This window comes from Nicotiana attenuata, chromosome 12 (genome assembly GCF_001879085.1).
Source record: "Nicotiana attenuata strain UT chromosome 12, NIATTr2, whole genome shotgun sequence".
Classification (NCBI taxonomy): domain Eukaryota; kingdom Viridiplantae; phylum Streptophyta; class Magnoliopsida; order Solanales; family Solanaceae; genus Nicotiana; species Nicotiana attenuata.
Genome location: NC_032000.1, coordinates 22,475,040 through 22,501,056, shown reverse-complemented (window position 1 = coordinate 22,501,056; position 26,017 = coordinate 22,475,040). Strand labels below are relative to the sequence as shown.

At 35.9% G+C, this 26,017-nt stretch overlaps 2 protein-coding genes across 3 annotated transcripts; both read right to left on the bottom strand.

Moving 5' to 3' along the window:
* LOC109235952 (uncharacterized mitochondrial protein AtMg00810-like) lies at positions 847–1,833 on the bottom strand. Its single transcript, XM_019402194.1, has one exon. It carries the CDS (start codon positions 1,831–1,833, stop codon positions 847–849), a length of 987 nt encoding a protein of 328 aa, XP_019257739.1.
* LOC109235420 (ubiquitin-like-specific protease 1D) lies at positions 11,436–22,985 on the bottom strand. Of its 2 annotated transcripts, none has more exons than XM_019401525.1 (14): positions 22,536–22,985; positions 21,527–21,572; positions 21,099–21,193; positions 20,755–20,999; positions 19,180–19,228; positions 18,044–18,120; positions 17,917–17,949; positions 17,720–17,815; positions 15,922–16,024; positions 14,346–14,443; positions 13,808–13,930; positions 13,210–13,321; positions 12,147–12,254; positions 11,436–12,055 (listed from the first exon to the last, which is right to left on the bottom strand). In XM_019401525.1, exons 1-14 carry the CDS (start codon positions 22,857–22,859, stop codon positions 11,957–11,959), a joined length of 1,608 nt encoding a protein of 535 aa, XP_019257070.1. In that variant the 5' UTR covers positions 22,860–22,985; the 3' UTR covers positions 11,436–11,956. The 2 variants fall into 2 exon arrangements, with proteins under 2 accessions (XP_019257070.1, XP_019257071.1); XM_019401526.1 differs by having other exon boundaries at positions 14,346–14,440.

Sequence of the window (26,017 nt, the reverse complement as noted above, 5' to 3'; positions counted from 1 at the left end):
ATTTCGTGTTCTAGAATCTCCAAAAAGTACATTAACTGCAGGTGTATTTGTTTTATGAGGGTAACTCTAATACTCGCGGTATTTTGTTAGATTTAATTTGCGATCATATGATTTTGATTTGTGTTTGGCTATCTCCATTATTAGGTTTCCTATATGCGCATTGCTCCCCGAAAAAATAAAAAAGGGCAAGAACCTAGGGTAACATATTTGAGCGACAATATTAATGTCACAAACAATAAGGTTTAGTAAAATGAAAGTCAACAGTATAATTACTTGAACTACAAAAAATAACCTATCAGCTAAAAACCAGTCAAATTAAAAAATATATATGAATTTACTAAAGTTTATGCTTATGTCTTATTAAATTCTCGCATTAAGCCACCGATTTTATTGAGCTGGCTTGATTCATGTCAATTTTCATGATAGTGGTAGTCCTGACAGAATTGAAAGAAAAACTTGTAGAAAAAGTTTTCTGTGTATTTGAATGAATGTAATCTGTACAGTGCACCTGTATAAATAAGAAAGAATGGAATCTATGTATAACTGACCTATCCATCTGTCCCTATTCTATTTGTTCTCTTATAACAAACTAACAAAAATGGAATCAATATTTACAGCTAGATTTACAGCTAATAAAAAAAAACTACTCAATATAATTCTTCTGAACAGGCCCAAAACGTGTAGAGCCCAACTAGTATATCTGAAGCTTTGAGCCCAAGTAGCCAGCTGAAGTTTTGGCCCAAATATTTATCCTTGTTCGATAAACACATCTAATAATGAGACCAAAATACTACATCTGAATAAACATAAAGCCAAAGCACCCACATCTGATAAACATAAGACAAACTAGCCACCTTCTACAGTAGAACCTTCGAGAGAAACACCATTAGAACCACCATCTCCAACACCCCTCCTCAAGTTGGAGGGGGATGAAAGAACACCCAACTTGCCTAACAAATGGTGGTGAGAAGGTCCAGCCAAGGGTTTCGTGAACAAATCTGCCAGCTGTGAAGAAGAACGAACAAATGAAAGAGAAATCAAGCCAACAAGAAATTGTTGTCTCACGAAATGACAATCAATTTCGACGTGTTTAGTTCGTTCATGAAAGACGAGATTTTTAGCAATATGAATCGCTGCTTGACTGTCGGAATGAAGTGGTACTGGCAAAGAAATGGGGATAGACAGATCTTCAAAGAGGCGTACTAACCAAGTCAATTCTGCTACTACACGCCGCATAGAACGGTATCCCGCTTCTGCTGAGCTAAGAGAAATGGAAGTCTGCTTCTTCGATTTCCATGAAATTGGAGACCCTCCAAGTGAAATGAAGAAACCACTCACTGATTTCCTTATTTCTGGACAAGTTCCCCAATCTGAGTCGCAGAAAGCGATGAGGTGAAATGATGGAGAAGCTGTCATGAAAAGCCCCAAACCTGGGTTCAAGAGATATCGGAGGACACGAAGTGCAGCATGCAAATGGGGCTTTCTTGGATCCTGCATATACTGACTCAAATGCTGTACTGCAAAGCAAAGATCTGGTAGAGTATGAGTTAAATAGTTCAATTTACCCAAAAGATGCCTGTACAAAGTTGGAGAAGAAAGAGCTTCCCCTATTTTGGCGAGCAATTTGACAGTGGGATCAAGAGGAGAGGAAACAGGGGAGCAATGCAGAGAATCAAATTCTTCTAGCAAATCCAGAGTGAATTTCCTCTGGAAAAGAATCAATCTGGATGCCTCACGAAGAAATTCCATACCAAGGAAGAAATGTAAGTCCCCGAGATCTTTTATTTTGAACTCTTGATCTAGAAACAATTTTAGTGTATGTAATTCATCCATGTCATTTCCTGTCTATAGAATGTCGTCTACATACACAGCTACAATAGATATAGAGGATTCCGATCTTTTAAAAAATAAAGAATAATCATTCAACGAATGAGAAAATCCCTTGAAATTCAGGGCTGCTGTAAGTCGTGCGTACCATTGTCTGGATGCTTGACGAAGCCCATAAATAGATTTCCTTAATCTACACACATGTGTAGGTAAAGGGGCTTCAACCCCTGCTGGGAACTTCATATAAACTTCCTCATTCAGTTCACCATGTAAGAAAGCGTTATTTACATCCAATTGATAGAGTCCCCAACCTTTCTTAACTACTATAGAAAGAATACACCTGATAGTTATCATTTTTACCACGGGAGAAAATGTTTCTGTAAAGTCTATCCCTTCTTGTTGTATATCACCCCTAATTACCAATCTTTCCTTCAGCCTTTCTATACTTCCATCAGAATGTTGTTTCACCTTGTAGACCCATTTACAAGGCAAAGCCTTTCTTCCAGGAGGCAATTCCACAACTTCCCAGGTTTTATTGAACTCTAGTGCTGCAATTTCTTTTGCCATAGCCTCCTGCCAACCAGGATGAAGTGCTGCTTGTGTATACCTACTAGGTTCTTGGATATTGGATAGAGCATTAAGTAGATGTTGGTTAGTGGTGGAAAGACCATGAAAAGGGAATGAAGATGGTGATACTGGTGAGAGAAAACAAGGAGTGCTAACATTCGTAAGTTGAATAGCATTGCAGATGTAGTCCTTTAGATAAGAGGGTGAAATGTGTGGTCTAGAAGACCTTCTAATTAAGGTATCCATGATAGCTTCAGGACTAGATGGGGAACAACTAGGAATGTGGACTGCTAATTCAATGGGAGTACTAATGTTAGGATTAGATGCAGAAATAGTGGGTGAAAAATTAGGAATGTGAACAGTGGGATTGACAGGAGTAGCTGGAAGTTGTGAGGGTGAAGAGTGTTCTGACCTTATAGGTGAATTTGAGGAGATAGGCTCAGGAGCAGGTTCCTCACTTATAGGCAACTGAGTGTGTATTGGAACACCATCTGTTGAGTTGACAGACTTAGAAAGATTCTCAGAAGTAAAAGGGAAGTAAGAATTTCCTGCATCACTTGATTTTAGAGAAGCAAAAGGGAAAATTTTTTCATGAAAAACAACATCCCTTGAAACAAAAACTTTCATAGTTTTTAGATTTAACACTTCGTATCCCTTCTTTCCATGTGGATAACCTAGGAACACACAAGAAACTGCCCTTGGTTCAAACTTTGTTCTATGACTTGATAAAGTGGAAGCAAAACATAGGCAACCAAAACACTTCAGGTTTTGATAATTTGGCTTAGAATGAAAGAGCAGTTCATAGGGAGTTTTGTATTGAATAACTTTGGATGGATATCTGTTGATCAAATAGGTTGCTGTCAATAAGAAATCTCCCCAGAAAGTAATTGGCAAATGTGACTGAAAAAGCAATGCCCTAGATATCTCTAATAGATGCTTATGTTTCCTCTCCACAACTCCATTCTGTTGTGGAGTGGCTACACAAGTGGTTTGATGAATTATTCCTTGTGAGAGAAGAAATTCTGAATATGTTTTGCCACTTCCTAACTCAAAAGCATTATCTGATCTTATAATTTGAACCTTTGTGTGAAATTGTCTTTCTACCATTGCTAGAAAAGACTTCAAAATAGGAAAGGCATTTGACTTTGTGCTAAGTAAATAGGTCCAAGTACCCCTACTAAAATCATCCACAATATTAAGAAAATATCTAAAACCATCATAAGTAGGACTCTTATATGATCCCCAAGTATCCACATGAATTAATTCAAACACTGATTTTGTTGAAATAGAACTTGAAGGAAAAGGGAGCTTTGATTGTCTTGCCATAGGAAAAATGATACAAGGATCAGTAAAATTTGAACAAGAAGAAACAGAAATGCTTGATATATTTCTCATACTGCTTAATGGAATATGACCTAGCCTATAGTGCCATAATTTGCCTTGTACATTGGAATTAGAAAAACTGAAACATGAATTAAATTTAGGAACAGAGACTGCCCTATTTTTGGAAACTAAATTACTATTAGACTTGAGAAAACTCTTGGATACAGATGTTGAAACTCTTGGCTTGATGATGTAGAGGCCTCCTTTCTCCTTACCAATCTCCAGAGGGCTCTTCAGTGAAGGGCCCTGCAGTAGAAAACAAGAAGTAGGAGTGAAAAGCACAAATTGCTTGAGATATTTGCACAACTTATGTACAGACATCAGATTGAATTTAAAAGAAGGAATATAGAGCACATTCTTTAATACTAAGTTAGGTAAAATGGAAATAGAACCAGAATGTGTAACCTTGACTCTATGAGAATTAGGCAAAGTAACCATTACAGGCTTAGGCAAAGGTTTGAAATCAGAAAGAAACCCTTTGTTAAAAGTCATGTGTTCAGATGCACCACTATCCATTATCCATGACTTTTCATCTATTTGAACAAAACAAGCATATGAGTTGAAGAATTTAGCTATACCAGCACAATTGACATTTGCATATGCATCAGGAGTAGCAGCATTTTGTTGTCCCATGTTGACTTGCTGGAGCAGCTGCAACAGTTGAGTCACATTCTCCTTTGTAAGTGTCTGCACATCTGTAGCATTGATAGCTCCTTGCTTATTGCTTTCCCCTGAATAGAAAGCATTGTTTGCTTGTGCTGATCCCTGAAATTTCTTCTGTTTTGTGATCTTAAAATCTGCGGGGAAACCATGAATCCTATAACATTTGTCAATGCTATGTCCTGGCTTCTTGCAGTAAGCACAAATACTGGACACTTTCTTTCCCTCAAAACCTCCTTTATTTCCTTTGTATTCACTGTATTTCTTGACCCCTCCTGACTGATTTGCTCCAATGAACGATGCAACATCTCCTGGATAAGCAGGTGTAGCATGGATTTCCCTCTGTTTTTCATCTTGGATTACCAAGGAATATGTTTGTCCGATTGAAGGCAGGGGAGAAGACAAAAGGATATTGCTCCTGACTCCTATGAAAGTGTCATTTAGACCCATTAATGGGTCTGAAGCAATCTCTCATCTTGTTGAGCCTTGAAATTCTTTGCTTTAGCACCACACTCACATTCACAAACACAAGAAGAAAAGGTGTTCAGTGCATCTAGTTCATCCCATAGGCTCTTCATTTTTGTGAAATATCCTGATACACTAGAATTACCTTGCACAACAGCACTTAATTCCTTTTGTAGTTGGAACAACTTTGCACCATTTGTCTGACCAAACCTGTCTTCCAGGTCACTCTAAAGATCCTTTGCACTTTATGAGTACAAGACACTCTCTGCTATCTCCTTGGAGAGTGAGTTGAGTAGCCATGAGAGCACCATATCATTGCAACGAGCCCAGACCCTTTGAACACCAGATTCAACACTAGGAACAACTAAGGATCCATCAATAAATCCTAGTTTGTTCTTGGCTGAAAGAGCTATGACAACAGCTCTCCTCCAACCTCCATAACCTCTTCCATTGAAGACTGAAGAAACAAGAGTCATCCCTGTATAATCTGAGGGATGAAGATAATATGGGTGACCAGAATCAACCATCCCAGTTGTAGTTGAACTAGCTGCAACAGATGTAGCTGCAGTCGGAGTAGCTGGGCTTAATACATCAGTGGTTTGAGCTTCAGTAGACATTGTTGTAATGAACAGCTATTTTTGAAAAATTTGATCTGTAAAAAAAAACGAGCTAGGAGAAGAAGAATATTAGAGCAGATCATACCTGCTTTGATACCATGACAGAATTGAAAGAAAAACTTGTAGAAAAAGTTTTCTGTGTATTTGAATGAATGTAATCTGTACAGTGCACCTGTATAAATAAGAAAGAATGGAATCTATGTATAACTGACCTATCCACCTGTCCCTATTCTATTTGTTCTCTTATAACAAACTAACAAAAATGGAATCAATATTTAGCTAGATTTTTACAGATAATAAAAAAAACTACTCAATATAATTCTTCTGAACAGGCCCAAAACGTGTAGAGCCCAACTAGTATATCTGAAGCTTTGAGCCCAAGTAGCCAGCTGAAGTTTTGGCCCAAATATTTATCCTTGTCCGATAAACACATCTAATAATGAGACCAAAACACCACATCTGAATAAACATAAGGCCAAAGCACCCACATCTGATAAACATAAGACAAACTAGCCACTTTCCACAGTAGAACCTTCGAGAGAAACACCATTAGAACCACCATCTCCAACAAGTCCTTGGTTGATGTGCATCTTGATATTATATTCAAGTTTACTATAGAGTGGAGCATTTTGATTCCTGAATTTAGATATATATGAAGTTACATGTGAAATTAATTGGGATATAATTTGAAGTACTTGGCGCTGAAGGAATGTTGAGAGATTTATTTACGTATTCAAATGAGCATCACTACGAGAAAAATAGGATACATCGACATTTATAATTAATGTCGTAAAAGACATATTTTTCTGACATTTTTTAAAATATGTCATAAAAAACATGACATTTAGTAAAAATTGTCTAGAATATTGCGACTTTTTTAATGTCATATTATAAGTCGGTAATTAGTGACACTTACAAATAAACATGGTAATTTCTCCACTTTTATTTTCATTTGACAAATTATATTAAATTAGTAAACCTAAAAATTCCCACTAAAATTTCTCCCCATCCTTTACTTTGTCCCCTGTCGTCGCCCATCGACCCAAGCAAAGAAAGCCGGAAACCCCTACACCATTACTCCCTCCGTATCATATTAACAGTCGTGCATGGTTACTAAAAATAGTTATCTCAAATTATTTGTCATTTTAGAAGTTCAAGATACAATTGATTTTTTTTCCTTTTTGCCCTTAGTAATAATTGTTCTTGAAGATGGAGATAACACATAAATAGAATAAATATTTAATGAGGAGAGATTATATCTTAAGACATAAATAAGGGTAGAATAGTCCAATATATTTTCTAATTAATATTTTTTAAGGGGCGGGTAAAAGGAAACACGACACATAATATGAGAAAGAGGGAGTATCAGTTAGACGGAACCCTAACACGACAAGTTCATCGAATCCCTTTAACAGTGAGTCTATATTTTGACTTTTTCTTCTCAAGTAGGGTTTTAACTATAAATTTTAAGATTTTTTAATCGAGTTCGTAAGTGTGTTAATGTGACTTTCTCTCTAGCTATTCGTCTTCTGCTAGTGCCTTTCCCGTCATTAGCTTCTTCTCCGCCTTCTATTGCCTTAAACGTACGATTGTTAAGGTTCTTTTCCTGCAAGATTGGTACTTTAATTACTTGAAATCTTTTGGATACTTTTATTCAGCACTTTCATATCTCTATATGATAGTAATTTGGATTGTTCAATGGAAGGTAAAGTTTGTTTCTTTATCTATTTTTTGCTTTTAAATCAAACTTAATTTTGTTTTTGAATAAAGAATTAGGTCAATTTCCTTTGGTGATGAATATTATTAAGTTTTTCCTCCGAATAAATTCACATGATTGATTGCTCTGTTGTAGGTCAATTCCAATGTAAAAGATAATTATGTTGTCAACTGTGGTTTTAGATATGAATGTTTCTTTTCCTTTTTTTTTAAAAAAAAAAAATACATAAGCAATGTGGAGATAGTTTGTCATACTAAATTGGGAGGAGATTGAGATTCATTGTTAATTTGGTAATATATGAAGCAAGTCGTTTCATTTATGTTTTTGAAGCATTAGTTACCTAGGTGCCAAGTATGGTTGGAACAGTAGGCGGGCTTCTCAGAGTTTAATTCAGATCTTAAACTAGCTCTCGCCCCAAAAAGCAATTAGCGTATATTGGTAGGTAAGATTGCATTATATCCTTATATGTTGGAACAATCTTCTAGTATGGTAGAATAACTTATTTCGATGATCATTCTCATCCATGCAGGGCAGTCAAAAGGATCATCTTCTTCAATTAGGATAATTAATATATAGTTTCCATTACTCATTACTCAAAACAGTACTATCATGAATGATTAACAATGAAATGCACTACAAACAACATTACCGTGCAAAATACTCAAAAAGAGCTTCCTTTGGAGCATACTCAAAATGCTCAAAGGTTCATCAATTTTATAATTCAATGAGATTAACAAAAATTTTTTGGTTCACTTGTGAAAAGTTATCAATGTATGATGCTTAATAGCTTAATATCATACAAACTCTTTAATTGAAAAAGGTGAAGAAGACAACAAGGACGTGATTACATAAAGACCGAGACAGAGAAATAGTGCAGCAATGTTTTATTTGCGACATCATATTGATAATTAACCTTCTTTCTGAAAGCTATTTTTGAAAATGAATTCGAAAACTTGCTACGCACTACACAAAAACACTCCTCTGAGTTGACAGCAAAATTTCCAGTTATTCGATAACCATCATCAGTACTATAGAATCAAAAAATATTTGGTGTACATGCAGAACTTGACAAAGTGAACTTTTCCTTGTTGTTGCATTTATTTTTACTAAAAAAATATGTGTTCAAGCATCTTTAATTTGCCATTTTCTAATTTTATGGAACAGGTACAAATTTCTGGCTCGTTTATTCCGGAAAACTTGAATTACATTGCGCCAATCTCACTTATTTTTTCCTTTTTGCCTTTATGATGGAAGCTCTTAAGCTACACAAATTGTAACATTGCATGTGATACCATTTGCTATATAATTTCTATAGAAGTGGCTTGCTAACTATTTTTTATCCTTATGTTTTTTACTTCTAATTTGCGCCTTTATCTTTAGTTCGCTGTCAATGCCTCAAGGGTCTCTTTCTCATCTTCATCAGAAGGTGATATGCAAAAATTAAAATCAAAAGAGATATTTTCCGTTACAAAAAGGGTATGGCGATGGAGATTCCAGTTGCCGCTTGGCTCGGCAAGTGACCAACAATGTGATCAGTGTTCTTGTAATCCGCATTTGGAGTTTTTAATAGTTAGCATTCTCAGCTTGTTCTAAAGCTGCATTAGGAAAAATATTGTATTGCTTGAGAAACATTATTTAACGGTGTTATGAGATTTCAAAGAATAAAGTATGTAAGTGACTCTTTTATTTTTATACAAAATTCTTTTTTGGTGTATGACTTACGGTATCAAAATTATATGAATGATTATGGTATTAGATGAGAATTTGTTATTTTGTCTAGCATCTAAAAGGAAGAAAAAAGCTATTGATTAATTAGAGATAATTTCTCGACAATTTTATGTTGTGTAGCAAGGATGGGTATGATTTGCCGACATTCTTTTTATATGTCGCTACTAGAATGAGTTAAAACCCAAAATGGTGACATTTGTAAGAATCATAAATAAATGTCACTATTTATTTGCCAATACTAATGTAAATGTCGGAAAATTCCAAACTTTGAAATTTACGACATTTAATTTAAGTGTCAAATAAATGTCAGTAATTCATTTTGTGACATCCATGTAATTTTAAATGACCTTTAAAAAATATCGCCGTATCAAGAGTTCCAAAGCTATGTATAGGATTGGAGTCTGAAGGACCTAAATCTAAGTAGCAACATATCAGTAGATTCACCTCATATTTTTCCTACATGCAAAACCTCACAAATTAATGGTTAATTACGTACCCTTCTTCTCTAGTTTCATTCTAGACACTAATACAGATCACTTAAGTAATTATAATGAAATGTCAAAGAGGTCAGAACGGGACACCGATAGACGATGGATATTTCATTACATAGAACGGCTTAATTTAAACAATATATCATGTATTGCGATAGAATTCTTGGTATGGAAATACAAAATTTTAAAAACTTGAATAGAGGATAACCTAGATTATTCTCCTTTGTTGCAAGAATTTTTACTTGGTTAATGTTCTAAAAAAATCAGGCTTGCTCGTGAGTGATGTGTCGAAGATATAATTAAATAAATAAAAATATACCCTCTTTAATTAACAACTTAAGTTTTTAATTAGATGAGAAGGTCATATTCAATACCAATGGTACATCGGCGGCCATCTCAATAGGATAAGCTTAAACCCTAAGCTAGAAATTCCATCCCAGTTTTGTTTTGAGAAAAATATATTCCATTTCGCAGTTCTTCAATTTGAATATATTCATCGTATTCGTCTTATAGAAGTTTAACACGCGCTCCATCATCTTCCGATTTCTTCACCTTATTTTTAAAAGGGACAAGTGATTGTTCAAGTTGATGCAAGAAACACACAACAAAAAATAACATGACAGCCATTTATAAGCTACTCAACGCGCATTTGAGGACAAATTAAAATTACAAATACGTTAACACAACATAACAAAAATAAAAACATATAAGTACACAACGTAATTCTTTGGTACACAAAAAATCATCAATTCTTTGCCTTTCGTTTTTCTTCTTGGCTAACTACTGTAAATCCATGGAAGTATAAAATAAATAAAAAATCTATAGAAGTATAAATTCAGGCAGCCCGGATCAACATCAAGAGCTCTCTTTCTGCATTCAAACCGTCGTCAAAATTCACCGTTCTTTTTATACTTTCTATGGCAATACGAGCAGCTTCTCTTTCTCTTTGCCTTTGTTTCTTCAACTCGGCTTTCTTGATCTCTTCACGCAACTGCACTTTTTGCTTCATCAGTAGTTGTTCGTCAAAATCTTTGCCGAGTAGTTGTTGTTCGGACTTGAAGATTATGTTAGCGAAACGATTCTTCAACATCATTGCTCGGAGTTGTTTTTCATCTTTCTCCAACAGCATATCGTCAAAATCAGAAACTTGAGAGATGTTCCTCTTCCGGCAGCAAGCCATCTTTGTGGCAACCGAAAATTTTGGCTGAGAAGAAAGCATCATGTTTACTAAAACTTTAAGAAGAAAACCCTAAGCTCTGCGTATGAAAGGTGAGTAGCAAAATTTAGTGAGTGCTTTGTGAAATATATAGGTAACATTAAGTTTTCCTATCTCCTATAGGAATAAGGAGAGAGTTTTTAAACTAATATGGAAACTTTCGGAAGTGAGAAAATACTAAGCCTATTTAATGCAACCTAGTTTCTTGAACTACGCGTAATTGGTTTCCTAAATATTTAATTTCCTAAATGTTTAATTTCTTAAACTATTCAAGTGTTTCTTGTAATACAAGTAATTAAATTGGTGATCTTCAGTTTGCTACTTTGCTTTACCTTGTTATTTATGATTCTGTTTTCCTTTTCAATATTTTGGTAATGCAACGCACATAAAAAGTAAACCCATAATAGGAGATACTTATTACAAATCAAATGATATTATAAAGTATCAATACTGTTGGGATGCAAATACGAAAAAGATGCCAGAGGCTATAACAATGTACAAATCATTTACCATCAATCTAAAATGGTTGTGCTCATCTAGGGCCATTTGTTTGATTCAACTCTTTTTTAATCTCTTGGACTGAATAAAATTCACACTCAAGAGGCTTTAGCTAGTATCATAGTTGCACTTGCAGGTTATAGGGATTTAGTCGCATTCAGTTTAGCATATAGTAGAATGTATACAGTGGGTGGTTTTCATTTAATTATAAATGGGTAATTAGTTTGCACGAGTATATACCAAAATGAGATCATGCTGCATCAAGAAACACATATATAACTTTGATCTTTCATCTCATTATAAGGAAATCATTTACATGAACGGTATAAGCTCCAGGAAGGGAACAAATTCGCCCCACAACTTCCTCAACAACTACACCCAAACAGAAGGGCAGGCAAAAAAGAATGTTGATCAGCAGAAATATCCTAGGAATGTACTTGTTGCAGCTTCTTTTTTCGAAAGAAAATAGTCAGATAATACGAAATTCTCCTACATCTTCTAATTCCTGTAAAATGTAGCTTCCACCAAAGGGATCTCTACAATTTATCTCTTATGCTTCACAGCGTTTGGTGACAAACTTTGCTAAACAGAGAATGGAGAGAGAACTTCCAGAATCTCTATTGAATCCGGGCATATGAGCAACAACAATATCTAACAGTTAAGCTATACAGAGTCGGGCACTTCAGGAGTGGTGGTAATAAGCAGTTGCTCCATTGATGCCTGATCCGGTTAAGAAATGCTTGTCAAGGGCAGCAGTTATCTACAGATGGTAGGTGACCAAGAAACTTTATTTGTCACTAGACTTCTTGAATTTTTCCTTAAGTATGTTACGGATTTTCCGCCTCATACTAGATGCTTCTTCAGGTTCGAACAACTTCCTTCCAAACTGAAAATGGGACAAAACATCACAAACAAAGAAACCGATGCATTCTCGAAGAGAAAGATGGAAAATTCTATAATAAGAAAAGAAATTATACCATTGCCAGATCCTTCTCTTTAAGCCTTTCATGAACTTTAACTATGAAGCGTTCGATAAAGAAGAGCACAAAGAGTCCACAGTCATACTCATTCCTTTGTTGTGGGACCTGTCAGAGAAGTTCGACAGAACAAGCAGGTTACCATGAAGAGACGTGATCATGAAGTATTTACAAGTTTACTTATTTCTATTGCATAAAATACGCAGGTAGAAGTTGACGAACTGAGCCAATATTTTCGACTACCCCCCCTCGGCCTAGTATGTGTTCGGAGGATCTCTTTTCAGACAACCAAAAAGAAAGGCAAAGAAAATGAATAAGGGGAATAAAAGCAAAAAAGAGAAGGAAAAAAACAAAAGCTGGACTGAGCCAATCTAGCAGAGAATTTCACAAGTCCTAAGACAACTAGACACATAAAACTGGAGGTCATTGCAATGGAACATAGCCAATTGCATTTTCAGTGTAGTGTGAAAACTGCTCTCTTTGTAACAATATCAGTTTAAAATGGTTGTATACATCGAATGTTGCTGAAAAAGTTTAACCTACCAAATAAACGGTAACATGGTGCTTCTTGAGTGCAATATTGTAAGGTATGAAAATATTTAAGCCCGCATATATTCACTGCTAAAGCTCACGAAAATATAGGACAAATGAATCTTGTTTTATAAGACAGATGAATATCCAGCTGTGCAGCTGAAAGGCCTTGCCACAATAAAAGGGCAGCCCGGTGCATTAAGCTCCCGCTATGCGTAGGGTCCGGGGAAGGGCCGGATCACAATGGTTTATTGTACGCAGTCTTACCCTGCGTTTCTACAAGAGGCTGTTTCCACGGCTGGAACCCGTGACCTCCTGGTCACATGGCAACAACTTTACCAGTTACGCCAAGGCTCCCCTTCCAGCCTTGCCACATTGAATCAGAAAATAAAATTTCGCATTCCATCTGATGCCAAAACCAATTCCGCTACCTTACAAGTTATTGACAGCATATATATATATATATATGCATGAAAAAAGTTCAAAAAATTGCTCAGAAATAAGAGACAAGAAAACTCTAAAAGAAGGATACCTGAATAATAATATCATCTATTCTCCGTGGAAGATTATCCCATATTTCGTCGGCAATAGGAAGATCTGCCACTTCTCCTTGTCTCAAGAATTTCCATTCTTCCACCAAAAATCTGGTCCAAAATTAAAACTTTGAATTAAAATGAACCTCCTGAGTAAAGAAGCTCTCCATTTCAGAAATGATGTTCCAACGGTTATATTAGACTAACATTCATGATCAAGTTACACCAGGACTTGAGAATGTTTTCTTTGAAGTAATAATTTACTTATGTGGGAGAAACTCCCCATATACAAGTAGTATATAAAAAGTAGAGAACCAAGGGCGCGCACCAACTGCCCAGAAGTTATTTAAACCAAAACAAATGGTTTTTATTACAGATGGGTAATTTTGGTCTTGAATTCTAAAAGACCACTAGATACGGTTTTAACTTGATTTTTCTTTAAATCTGCCAAAATTTGCTCATATACACCCCTAATAATAGTTGCAGTCCCGAACAAGCTAATAATAATTAAGCAAAGACTACAACTTCACAAGAAGTAAATCGTGTAGCATGCATGCATGCCTATTATTTAACAGCCGATGACAGAGCTAAGCTTACTTTTTCATGGTATCAAAAAGAGACCTGCTGCAGTGGAGCCCCAATGAATCCAAGTGAAGTAAAATTGGCCCCAATTGGTCTTCCTTATCTGGTATGCAAATTATCACCAAGCTCCAGTGAAGCCTACAGAAAAGAAAAAGAAACAACAAGAGCATATGAACAGCAAGCTCCAGGAAACTTAGTGGGAAAGAACAAATAGCTATCTCAGATGTGTGTGTGTGTGTGTGTGTGAGAGAGAGAGAGAGAGAGAGAGAGAGAGGGAGGGAGAAAGAAAATAAAATAAAAAGAATCTGAGCAAAGCCAGTGAGGCTATTAAAAACTCAATCAATTACTTAGCAAAATGCGGAAAAAGTAAACAAGTCCCAATATATGATCCACATTGAACAAGCATCAAATTTGACCTAAATAATGTAGTTCCATAAATTGATTAAAAGTGCAAAACTAGGCCAAGTATAAAAGCTCGGTGGACAGCATAATTGACCCAAGTACTGAATCCTCATGAACCAGTGAAATGGCAAATGCAACCTCGAAAACTTACTTTTCATGTATGGGAAGAAATATATAGGCTTTCTCAAATATATTCACCCCCTTCCACCACCTCCTTAATTTGACAAATGAAGCTTCCTTGTCATTCTGCTGTTAAAAATTAGGAAACCAAAAATTATTCAGATTTACATATATAAGATGGATGCTAAAAGAATTTCTTATTTACCGATAAAAAAAGGATGGATGTAAAATGGAAGTTAAGATGAGTCTGATCTCATACAAGATTAGACAAAATTAGAAACGAACACATCTAACAAGGAGTGAACATAGCACATACGAAGGATGAAATAAGAGGTCGCTCGAGATGATTATGCCATATCTCTAATATAGACCTCAAGACAGCAGGTGTGCCGATGATTGAAAGTGATAAAAAGTGATGAGGTAAACCTAAAATCACACATTATAAACTTCTCTTGAGAAGCTTACAATCTCTTGTAATCACTACAGACTTAGCTAAGCACACAACACAATGAAATCAAAGGATCTATCCAAGCAATGGCAATTAGGCAGGATAAAGGCTTAGTAGTTGTTTGTTACACTAACATTAGGGTGAATTAGTCAGAGGTCTTTTAATTTTGATTAGAGAACTATATGTGTGACTAGGCTAAGCGCAAGATATAGAGAACCACAAGTTTTGGAGTACCCCTATTTTGCCTTAAGGAGAAACTTTAAGATATTTGAATGAAATGAACCTGAATAGAGCAAAATGATACGGAGAATTCATATAGGCATCTGGTACTAAATTAGAATTAAGATTTAGTTGATTATGTCGTTGATATAGTTGAATACGTGCAAGAGAAAGGAAACAAAGAGAGAGAGAGAGAGAGAGAGAGAGAGAGAGAGAGAGAGAGAGAGAGAGAGAGAGAGAGAGAGAGAGAGAGAGAAAGAAGCAATCCTCAGAACTCATTTTGGTTTCTATAAATAAACATTACTCCCTCTATCCCATTTTATGCGACACTTTCTTGTTTAGTCTGTCCCCAAAAAAATGACGCCTTCTACATTTTGGAAACATTTTAACTTTCAAATTTCCATTTTACCCTTAATGACATGATTTTATAGCCATACAAAAGTTTATGGCCTATCTTAGACCATAAGTTTCAAAAGTCTTTCTTTCTTAAATTCCGTGCCCAATCAAATACTGTCACATAAAATGGGGGAGTATTTGGTATATTTTATTTGCAAGATCATAATACAAGTACAAAGCACATAGTTATCCTGCACCACCCATCTCATAGCAACTCTATATTTGTTTCTCATAAGGGTATCCAAACAGACAATAGAATCACACAAGACAAGAAAGAAACAACATATACCTGAGAATCAAATGGAGTCTACAAGCAATTACAGGTGCTTCTTGACTTAAATCATTTTCATGCACGTGTGTATCAATTTACAGTTAAAAAATGTAAAATCCAACTCCATATTTGTCCAATAAGTAAAAAAGCTGCTATGGAGATTAAGTGTTTAAGTTTTCTTTCTCCTTATGATCCGTTCTACCAGGATTCAGTATATTAAACAAACCAGTTAGTTAAGTTTACAGTAAGGATTTAGCAGAGAAGAAAAATTACCTTGCTGAAAACAGCCTCTTTGAGCTTGTTGTAAAAATATGTATTGAAAAAGTGATATGCGCACCTTTCACCATCTGCAAGAGACTTTGTCTGCTGGAGGTACCTATCCAACAAGAGAAGGCAATTAGAGAATAACAGATTTAATAAGTCATTGTCAAGCATCATCTATCCTATCCTCTACCAGATGACTTCGGTATCAATTGAACAACAATATCTAACTTGGGTTACTAAAACAAGGTTGTCGTGTCACACAAACTCAGGGAGTATGTCTCATAGGAAAAAAGGTCCAGTTCTCACACTCCGAAGATATCAAGTTACCATGATCATCTAAACGCCAATTAATCCAAAAATTATCTCTCGAGTGATTATTTCATGATGCTAACAAATTGAAGAAGCATAAGTAGTCAACGGGAAGCCACCAATACATCGCGTAGGAAGGATTAGTAAAGAACTTCTATACATACATAAGTAATTATGTTTAGTCACTTGATAGAAAATATTATCATTCTTTTCCACAGAGTCAACATTGATCAAGGTTAAAAGAGTATCGCATACCTGCATCAGCATCAGTGGCAGTGGCACTGAGGACTAAAAAGTTTCAAGAAAAGATATTTTTTGTATTTAGTGGTTTTTGTGATATTAAAATGTTGTGGAAGACAAAAATATAAACAACGATAACTTAAGATTTGATCAAGTTCATGCATTCAGAAGGTATCATTACTTTAATTGCATAAAGACGGACAGAGGAAACAATCTAAAAGAAGCTGCTAAAAATTAAGTTTGACATCCAACACTGTTTAGTAGGTCAGTAAGAAGGTATGTTTCATTCACGGATTAATTATGCAAGAATTATAATACATGAATAGTTATGCAGAAAAATAATGGATGGATGGTTATGCGGTGAACAATAATACAAGAACGATTAAGCATGGATTGCCTTCTTTAGGGGCATTTTTTTCTTGAGATACTCATATTCATGTTGTTAAGAACCGAGAAATTCCCCAGGGCCAACTGGCACATGGTTCAAAAGTCAGTGGATATTGGAACCACCACTCTACCTTTCTCCACTTAAATACCAGGCTTTTGTTTGCGGACAGAAAAAGGTCTTACCACTTAGATCGAAGTCTGGGCTTGATATCTTTTTTTTTATAAGTTGGTGTGATACCTTTATTCATGTTGCTAATACATTTATCTGTGTTTCACAATTTTTTCCTGTATAAATAGTAGTTAATTGCTGCATATTATGCCAAAATTTGCAATACAGAGTTCAATACCACAAACCAAAGTTGCATTGGTTAAACAGAGTTTCATACCGGAAACTGAACATTGCATTAGTTATGCAAAGATTAAATTTGTAATGCAGAGTTTTATCTTGTAGGCCAAATGTTGTATTAGTAAGCAGAATTTTATGCCTGTACTATTTTTCTTATGTAACCAGCCAAACGACCCCTTAGTTTGTTTTGTCAGGCAGCTGAGTAGAATAACATGCGATCTGCTTGTCTGGGAAGGATATAGAGTACAAAAATATCTGAGATACCCACAGAACATTAACATAGTAATATCTAAACATAAGAATCTGTCACAACAAATTATTCAATCAGCTACAGTTCGTATTTTATATATAATGGTAGGTATTGCTGAAAAAGATGAAGTTTGAAGAACACCTTTCTATTCAAAAATGGATCTGTACTTTGTGACTGACAGCTAGATGTGCTTATTATCTATCTATGCCAGACATATAACTTCTATGTTTTCTAATCAATTCAGTAACTAGTCGACCAGAATCTCTTTCACTTACCGGATGTAAAAGTTCATTATAGTAGACGACAGATATGCTGCAGGAGCAAGAGATTCCATGTCTGAATAACAGATTTCGACTGATTCAGGATCATCCCTAACCAATGTAAAAGATGGTACAGATATCATAATAAAAAATGAGAGATAGTGCCCAAGGTAATAAGTGATGCTGATAAAAAATGCTCATTCAGGACATACCTCGACGGATAGTATATCTTGGCTGCCATTGTGCTGAATGAGGTATAAGAGTAATCAATAATTGCGACCAGAACTAAAACTAGGTGCTTACGTGTCACATAAAAAGACAAATATATCAGTTCAATACCTTTCCACCACATGAACTTGCTGCCTTATCTCAACAACATCAGGTTCCTCCTCATCCACTAGAACAACAGCCTCATCCTAAGAAAATAAAGAACGTCATAGTGAGACCTGGGACCATATTAAGAGTAAATACAAGACTGACACACTTCTAACCTCGAACATGAACCATACTGAAGATAGAAATTTTCATCTTGAATAGGGGGAGAGGCTACAACAATTCGCTGTAAAGTCTTGTTACTGTTTATTGACAAGAAGGTGTACCAGATTTATCATAGTGCTTGGTAGCAGTTGTGGAATTCTAAGGCTCCAACAAAGGTAATGTCTTTTGTATGGCTGGTAATCAGAGAAGTGTGCATAACTCAAGACAATTAATAAAGAAGGGGCTTCCAACTTGTCAACAGATGTTACTTGTGTGGAAAAGAGACTGAATCCAGCAATCACCTTTTTTGCATTGTCTTTACACTGCAGAACTTTTGGCAGATGTTTCTGAATATTTTGGGTAAAAAATGGACCATGCCAAGGTTAGCTGCAGATATCATTCTATGCTGTTACAGTAAGGGACTGCCTAAAGGAAAGAAAAAAATTGGAAATGCCATACCTGCTTGTATTTGATGGTGAATATGTTAAGAGAGAAACCGAAGAGGCTTTGAAGACTACAACAACCCCATACTGAAGACCTATGATTGTATACTTTTGGCTTTTGGTGTAAATTGGAATGCATAAATGAGGCTGAGCCCTTGCTACAGTTCATAGAATCTTTTGTATAGCATAGACTGGGAACTCCTCCCTTTTGTTACTAGCTCTTTTTGCTAGTTCTTTTCTGTTTTTTGCCTGTACTTTCGGATGTAATCAGCACTTTCTTTGTGCTGTTTCTTTACATCAATAATACTTACCACTTCAAATAAAGTAGAAGTTCTAATAAGCTAATAAATCCATGCATACACGATGCTACTAACCAAAGGGAGAAAAGAAAAGAGGCAGCGGAAATGACTAATAATTGTTTCCTCTATCAAGGATAAAGTAGCCATTATCATCCCTTAATCCATACATAGGAACAAAAGCGCATGCAATTTTTCTACTCAATGAAGAATGTACATGAGGAAACCAAAAGGAAAGAGAGATACAGGGAAATCTTACATTCACATGCCTCAAAGTACATGAAGATTGGGCTTGAGAAGCTTTCCACCTGAGAAAGTAGAGCAGCAAATCATAATCAAACACATTTTCCTTTTGTTCCTTTATTTCATAACAAAGCTCCAACAGCAAGTTGCAAGTTAGACTAACGGGATGCGGGAGAAGCAAATGAATCGTCAGCAAATTCAAATTCATGGCTCATTTGCACAAAGATGGGTTTCGGTTGAACATATAATGATGCAATCTTCCTACTTTTTACCCAAATGAACGCACAAAGATACATTGTGGTTAAAGAAGTGCTGTTTTAGAGCATGAAATAAACTGATTTTCCGCGTAGTTTTGAAACTAGAATGTGGAATTTGAGGGTAAAAACGAGAAGAAGAATGACTGGATCTTCAAAATGTCATCACCGGAACTGCACTTCTCTCACCGTGGGTGGTTGCCACATAAGGAATAGAATATTGTGGGGATTATAAATCCTCCTTCAGAACCGTAGTTTGGTTGAATTCGTTAGGGAGAGATTATAATCAGATACACATCCAGCATTGGTAGCTCAACCTAACAAGGAGGGGATTAACAATTACATTTGTGTATATGTTGGGGTGCCACGGAACAGGGGATTTTTTATCTAATACTGTCACTCCTAGCAAGGCACAAAGATACTATTTTACACTCTTCCCCTTACACACCCATCCTCATAGCAGCACATCTTCCCCAATCAAGCCCTCCATATATTTTTATTACTTTATCCTTTATATGGTTAGTCGTAGATACAGAAATGTGATTTAAAAAGGTAAAGTTAATCCCACGTAAATTTCCGCACCCAATCCATAAAGAAATGTGCTGCAAAAATTTACCAATCATATTCCCAATCCCCCCAAGTATTATCCCGTTCACAATTACCTTACTAACTGACAAGTGACAACACAACACTCCCTCTAATCAGGTAGGTAATATATAATCCACCTTTGTCTTGGCCATGAAAGCATTGACAGAACAAAACAACCCCTCAGAATTGTCCCTTTGACAATTTAATTCTAGTTCTCGAGTAATATCTTTGAAGTATGAACATGTTCATAAAATCAAACTTGGAACTAGAAGGTGCATAGTCCAAAAAGATAGTAGCTGAAAGAAATATACGCACGGAAATGGTTTGGAAGATCAGCGAAAACAGGGTTAATGGGAATGCATGATATTTCTTACTTTTCTTATTGCTTGTCCATCAATTAGAAAGAAATTAATGTACTTCATCATAAAAGAGGTCTCAGTTCTCAGTGTATCTAAAAAATTTCATCCTACAAAATATCCTTTTTTTAGTAAAATGCACACCAGATATCTCCACCACAGTAGGGGTAAGATCTGCATACACACTACCCTTCCCAGACCTCACTTGTGGGATTATACTGGGTTGTTGTTGTTGCACACCAGATATAGTTTAACTCCATTAATCAAGAAAATAAGAGCAACAGTAAAGTACTCCAGTAGTATCAGAAAAACAACGGCAACAATAAAGTGCTATAAAATAAAATTTCTGGGAGCGTTAGGTAAAATAAGGAGGGAGACAGAAAAATCACATACTTTTCTGGGAAACAGCTAGAGAAACTTTCTTCAGAATAACGAGTAGAAATGTCTCTTCTCTTTCGGTCAGCATAAAAATCTTGTTCATCTATGTTTACACGGAATTTAAAAGGTTCTTCTCGTGAAGACAATGCTATCTTATGTCTTTTTCTTGTAGGAAACTGCTTGTTTAATGTCCTTTTTCGGCCACATGGATTTAGAGCATGTAATTCATTTTGGAAAGCATTTTCTGACTTAGTGTCTGCCTGTTAATCAGTAAGAAAAAAAATACATATATGTTGCGGTAAGTGCAGAATAACATTTACTATTTTCAGATAAGATTTATTATTAAAGTAAAGCTATACTTTTTCCTCCAGCTTGTTTGAAAAGCACGCAGCAAATGCGGATTGCGAAGGGGATGTTGATTGTGTTGACCGTTGCCCAAGGCCATCAAGTGCACCTACAAAATTCCATCCACCTTTACTTCCCGTTCAAACAAATATTTTGTAAGGCAACTCAAATATTTTGGCCATCTAATTCCCATGTAGCTGCATGCATACATGTACAAAAAACCAGAGTCGCACTCATGCTAGTGTAATGAACTCATAAAGCGCCTAAGTCAGCAATAGACCTCCCCAAGCTGGATCATGGGTACACTTGGTATGCTAGAAGTTCTTTTGCATGTATCTGTTCTCCCCACTAAGGATAACAAAAGAAAAGCTTAAATTGTTCTTTTAAAACAGAGAAAGGCTTAACATAGTCCGAAAAATGCATAAAGAAAATATTGACTTACCAATAGAACCAGACCTGTGCCTCCCCAATGAGGCACATCCATTTTCCTGTCAAAATGGTGTAAAGCAATAATGCTCAATTACATAACCAATCAAAGAGGAAAAGGACACATTTGTTCGAGGGAACATATTCCAAACATGGATCTATCACTATGCATGATTGGCAGCATCATTATGATTATATATCAAAACCACTACAGTTATTGAAAAAAGTTTTTCTTTCTTTTATTCGTGATAGATTTTCATTAGAGTGATGTAAGCCCTCTCTCAAATATTGACACTGATGCCATATTAGTTAAAACATATTTATAAGCAGCTTTCACTTATCAACCAATACCAGAGTAACATAAAGCCCACCATTTGCTATGCAAATGTGGGTCAACAATTTTTACCTTTTCATAAAAGAATTGTGGGTCAACATAACACACAATAAGGTTTATTTGGGAAAAGCAAATCACACTACCTTAAGTTGATAATGCAGTAGTGGTGATGAAGTGGGAGGAGACCCGTGAGGTCTTAAGTTCAAATCCCAGTGGAGGCAAAAAATACTATGTGATTTTTTCTCATTTGACCAAGCCTTGATGGGTAGAGTTACGGATGCTTATATGATCATTATCATTTTCTTATGACGGTGGTCCCGGGCCAACTTGTGCACGCACCTTGACTATTTCGTCGGGTACCTACTACCTTCCACTAGCATACATGTTAATGGTGCAAGGACTCTTTTTAATAAAGTTTATAGATAGTCGCCCTATTCACCAAAAATCCACAAAATGCAGCAAATGCATGAGCCAAAGTACACGTGAAAAACAAATGCACACATTTCCCACTACATTTTTGTACTAGTTCTAAAGTAAATTTAATTTAGAAATTAGTCCATAATTCAACTACTCCGCAACACTCTTATATGTAGGGTTCTTCAATTACTCTCTTCTTCGAAAATCTACAAAATCCAGTGAATGTACGACCAACAGTAATAAGTCCCAAACAAGTTAGAACTCAGAGCCTCACCTTATCGGAGCGGAGAAATTTTCGCCGCTCCAATTCATCCTCGTGCTTTTTAATATTTGCCTTCAACTTCTCACCGCCATCAGGTAACATAGCGCCTCGGGAGCCAAGCAACTTCTTGCGCCTGGCTATTTTGTCGGTTAGTTCAGCATTCGTTAGTACCGAAAGCTCGTCACTTTGCTCTTCTCCATCCACGGCAATCGTCGGTTGGTGTATCTCCGCCGCTGCCGCCGGCGGTGCTTTGGTGGTGACCACAATCTCTGCCGGAGGCTCGTCATCGGCGTCGTTGATCAGCTTATTCCAGTCAATAAGTAACCCTTTTTTCATGATGCATGTGATAAATGTGACACATTTACAACTTTAAGTCAGTGTGTGCCTCTATGTTGATTAATAGGTTTGATACCTAACACCTCAACTTGTCCCGTTTTGCAAACTATCAGCGTCCTTTGGTATGTGGGATTGTAAATAATGTGTATTTGGTGTAATTTTTAAATTTAGGATTTTAGTAATTTAGAGATTAGTGAATCCTACAATTGGGTATTATTCATCCCATATTAAGGTCAAAATAGCACGGTATAGCCAGTTTTCTGACTGGTCATTCAAAAATAGTCAGCATTTATCAAGTCAATGAAATATAGCCACTATTTTGCTGCAACAGAGACCGGTCCAGCATAATATACTGGAGTTCGGTGCACCTGTGTATGAACTCCAGCATATTTTGCTGCACCGATATACTTTGTTGGCTCCAGTATAATATACTGGAGACTGGAGCATTGGTGCTCCAAACTCCAGTATATTATGCTGGACCGGTATACTTGCTGGAATTCCAGTATATTATGCTGGAGTTCTAGTGTACTTATGCTGGAACTCCATCATATTATGCTGGAGTTCCAGCATACTTATCCTGGAACTCCAGTATAATATGCTGGAGTTCAAGTATACTTATGCTGGAACTCCAGCATAATATACTGGCATATTTTTCCGGGTTTTGAATAGTGTTTTCGCTCAGATTTATCTTTACATGAAAAGTGACTAAATTTCGATTACTTTTGAAACTGGGCTATTTTTGAACGAACAGTTATAAATCTGGCTATTTTTGAATTTCACCCCATATTAAGGGTGGAATAATGATCGGAATAAATATTAAAATAACAAAGATGCCCTCTCCAAGGTTGTTTCCCAAAGTCTTTTAGATAATTCAAGGTTAAAATTAAAACTAATCTAGTATACGCTAAACAAATATTCATATTATACCCTGTATACTCCATTTCTAGTCCAATGAATCAAACATCTTCCAATAAAATATATTCACTAAATAATTTTATCATTATTTACTCTCTATATTAAAATCTTATCATTATAATCTCGGGATAACTTGTTCCCCTACCAAACGACACATCGCTTCTTTAACGAAACTAGGTTGAGGTATACGGGTGCTAGTATGCACCAACATGCTAAGCAAAAAAATATTGAAGTCATCATAACTTTTAATACCTCAATTACAGTTGTCGTAATTCTTAAATTTTTACTCCTTTCTATCCTAATTTATATTGTACTTTTCGCTTTATCAAGAGCCAACGAAGGTAAATTTGATCAAATTAACTCAATATTTTAAAATCAAAATTCAAACATTTGAAATTATACAAAAAGTTATTGGGTATGTATGAACAAAGTGTCACATGGAAAGTAGAAAAAAAACCACTTATAAGGAGTTGGATACTCTTAGTGGTGTGAGCCTTTTTGGAAAATCATGCCGGTTAGGCACAAAGCGAACAATAGCACACAATGTTAAGAGTTTCTTTGGGCCGTTTTAGCCCAATAACAGGTATTAGAGCCAATGGTTTGGCGGCAGAACTACGGAGATGGCAGAGTGTGACGTGGGGACCCTGCTTAGTGCCTTTGCTCGTCTAGGGAGTTTATGACCTTTACCCGTAGGTTTGAATATGCATACACAACTTTGAACATATAATTTTTGGTATATTTAAAATTACTCCTAAAAATACTCTAGATTAATCATTTAGTTATTTTAGTTTTATAGGATTTTTATGAATTTTTATTCATCTGCTCTGCATGATTAATAATATTTTTGGCATTTAGTGGTATTTAGTTGCATTTAAGTGCATTATAAATCAATTACCAAAAATATAGTAATATTTCATTCTACATTTTAAGAATTGTTAATTGCATTATTAGATAGTTTGTTAGGTTAATTGATGATTTAATCATTAATTAGGTAGTCTATTAGGTAAATGGGCTAAAAGTGCAAAAAATGTGTTAATTGGAATTCAAGTTGAAATGTGGATTGGGTAAAAAGAAAAGAGACAGAGAAAGAGGTCTGCCTTCGTTCAAAGACTGGGCCTATTTCATTTCAGCCAGTTCAATTTAGAAACCGGTCTGCTAAAGACTACTTCCAGAGGACTAAAACGATGTAGGTCACTTATAAACTACATCATTTTAGTCTACACCTCTATTTAATAAAAGAACAAGTTAAAGATCGTATTTTTACACCTTCAACCCTAATATTGAGCGATCAGAGCCCCTTTCCGCCACCCTTTCCGTCACAGACTTTGTTCGACTCTTTCCCCTTTCCTCTACCCCACCCTATGAGAATCAAGCTTTAATTTTTGCCATTTTACACCAAATCGAACCCCAAATGGAAAACCTAGCATGTCTTCTCCCTTTTTGATTTTGAATGAAATCGACCACCAATTGACCTTGAAACCTACGTCAATCGATAGATCACTTTGAGATCTATCTATTGAAGAAGGATTCATGTTATTTCGCGGTGGCTGGAGCTCGGTCAAACCTCCGTTGACTACCAGGAGTCGCTGGAATTTCTCTTTCTTCTATACATCCGGCTCGGAGTAGTTATCATGGATTATACCACTGGCTAAATCGTAAAGATTCCAAGCCAGTGGTCATGTAACGATAACCGTTGTTGGCCAAAATTTTCTTTGTCGGTCAGTTTGAACATCCACATGTAACGTTTAGGTCATTTTCCTCTTTAATTTCTTCTGCCCTTATTTGTTCTCGCATGTCAACCTTGGTCCTCCAATTTTGTTTTATTAGGGTTTCTGTGTCATCCTACGAATGCATGTTAGAACGATTAAGATATTTAGTTGCTTAAAATTGATTGCATGATTCAATTCGACATTGTTAATTAAAGTAGTTGATTTCTCTTTGTTGTTAAAAATATGGTTAATTATAAACATTTTATGTTTTGATTTCTTTTAACTTGTTAATAGGCAGGTTTGGGGTCTGTTTAATTAGTTGAGCTTTAAATTTTTGGTTCGAGTATTTGAGATATACGGGCCTGTCAGTTGGGTTACTAACATGCCCCAATTTGTATTTTATTAGGCTTTGACCCTGTAGGTGGTCTATTGGATTTGACCCAAGCCCTTGAACCACTCTCCTAAAGAGATAAGATTGAGCTGAAAGGGGGTAATACCAAGAGCTGGAGGGGTATTAGAGGAATTTGAGAGGGG

Coding starts and splice junctions, on each gene's coding strand:
- LOC109235952 (XM_019402194.1), bottom strand. CDS start 1,833: ATGGATGAATTACATACACTAAAATTGTTTCTAGATCAAGAGTTCAAA.
- LOC109235420 (XM_019401525.1), bottom strand. CDS start 22,859: ATGAAAAAAGGGTTACTTATTGACTGGAATAAGCTGATCAACGACGCC. Junction 17,950..18,043: donor CAAGTTCATGTGGTGGAAAG/GTATTGAACTGA, acceptor TACCTCATTCAG/CACAATGGCAGCCAAGATAT. Junction 17,816..17,916: donor AAGATATACTATCCGTCGAG/GTATGTCCTGAA, acceptor TACATTGGTTAG/GGATGATCCTGAATCAGTCG.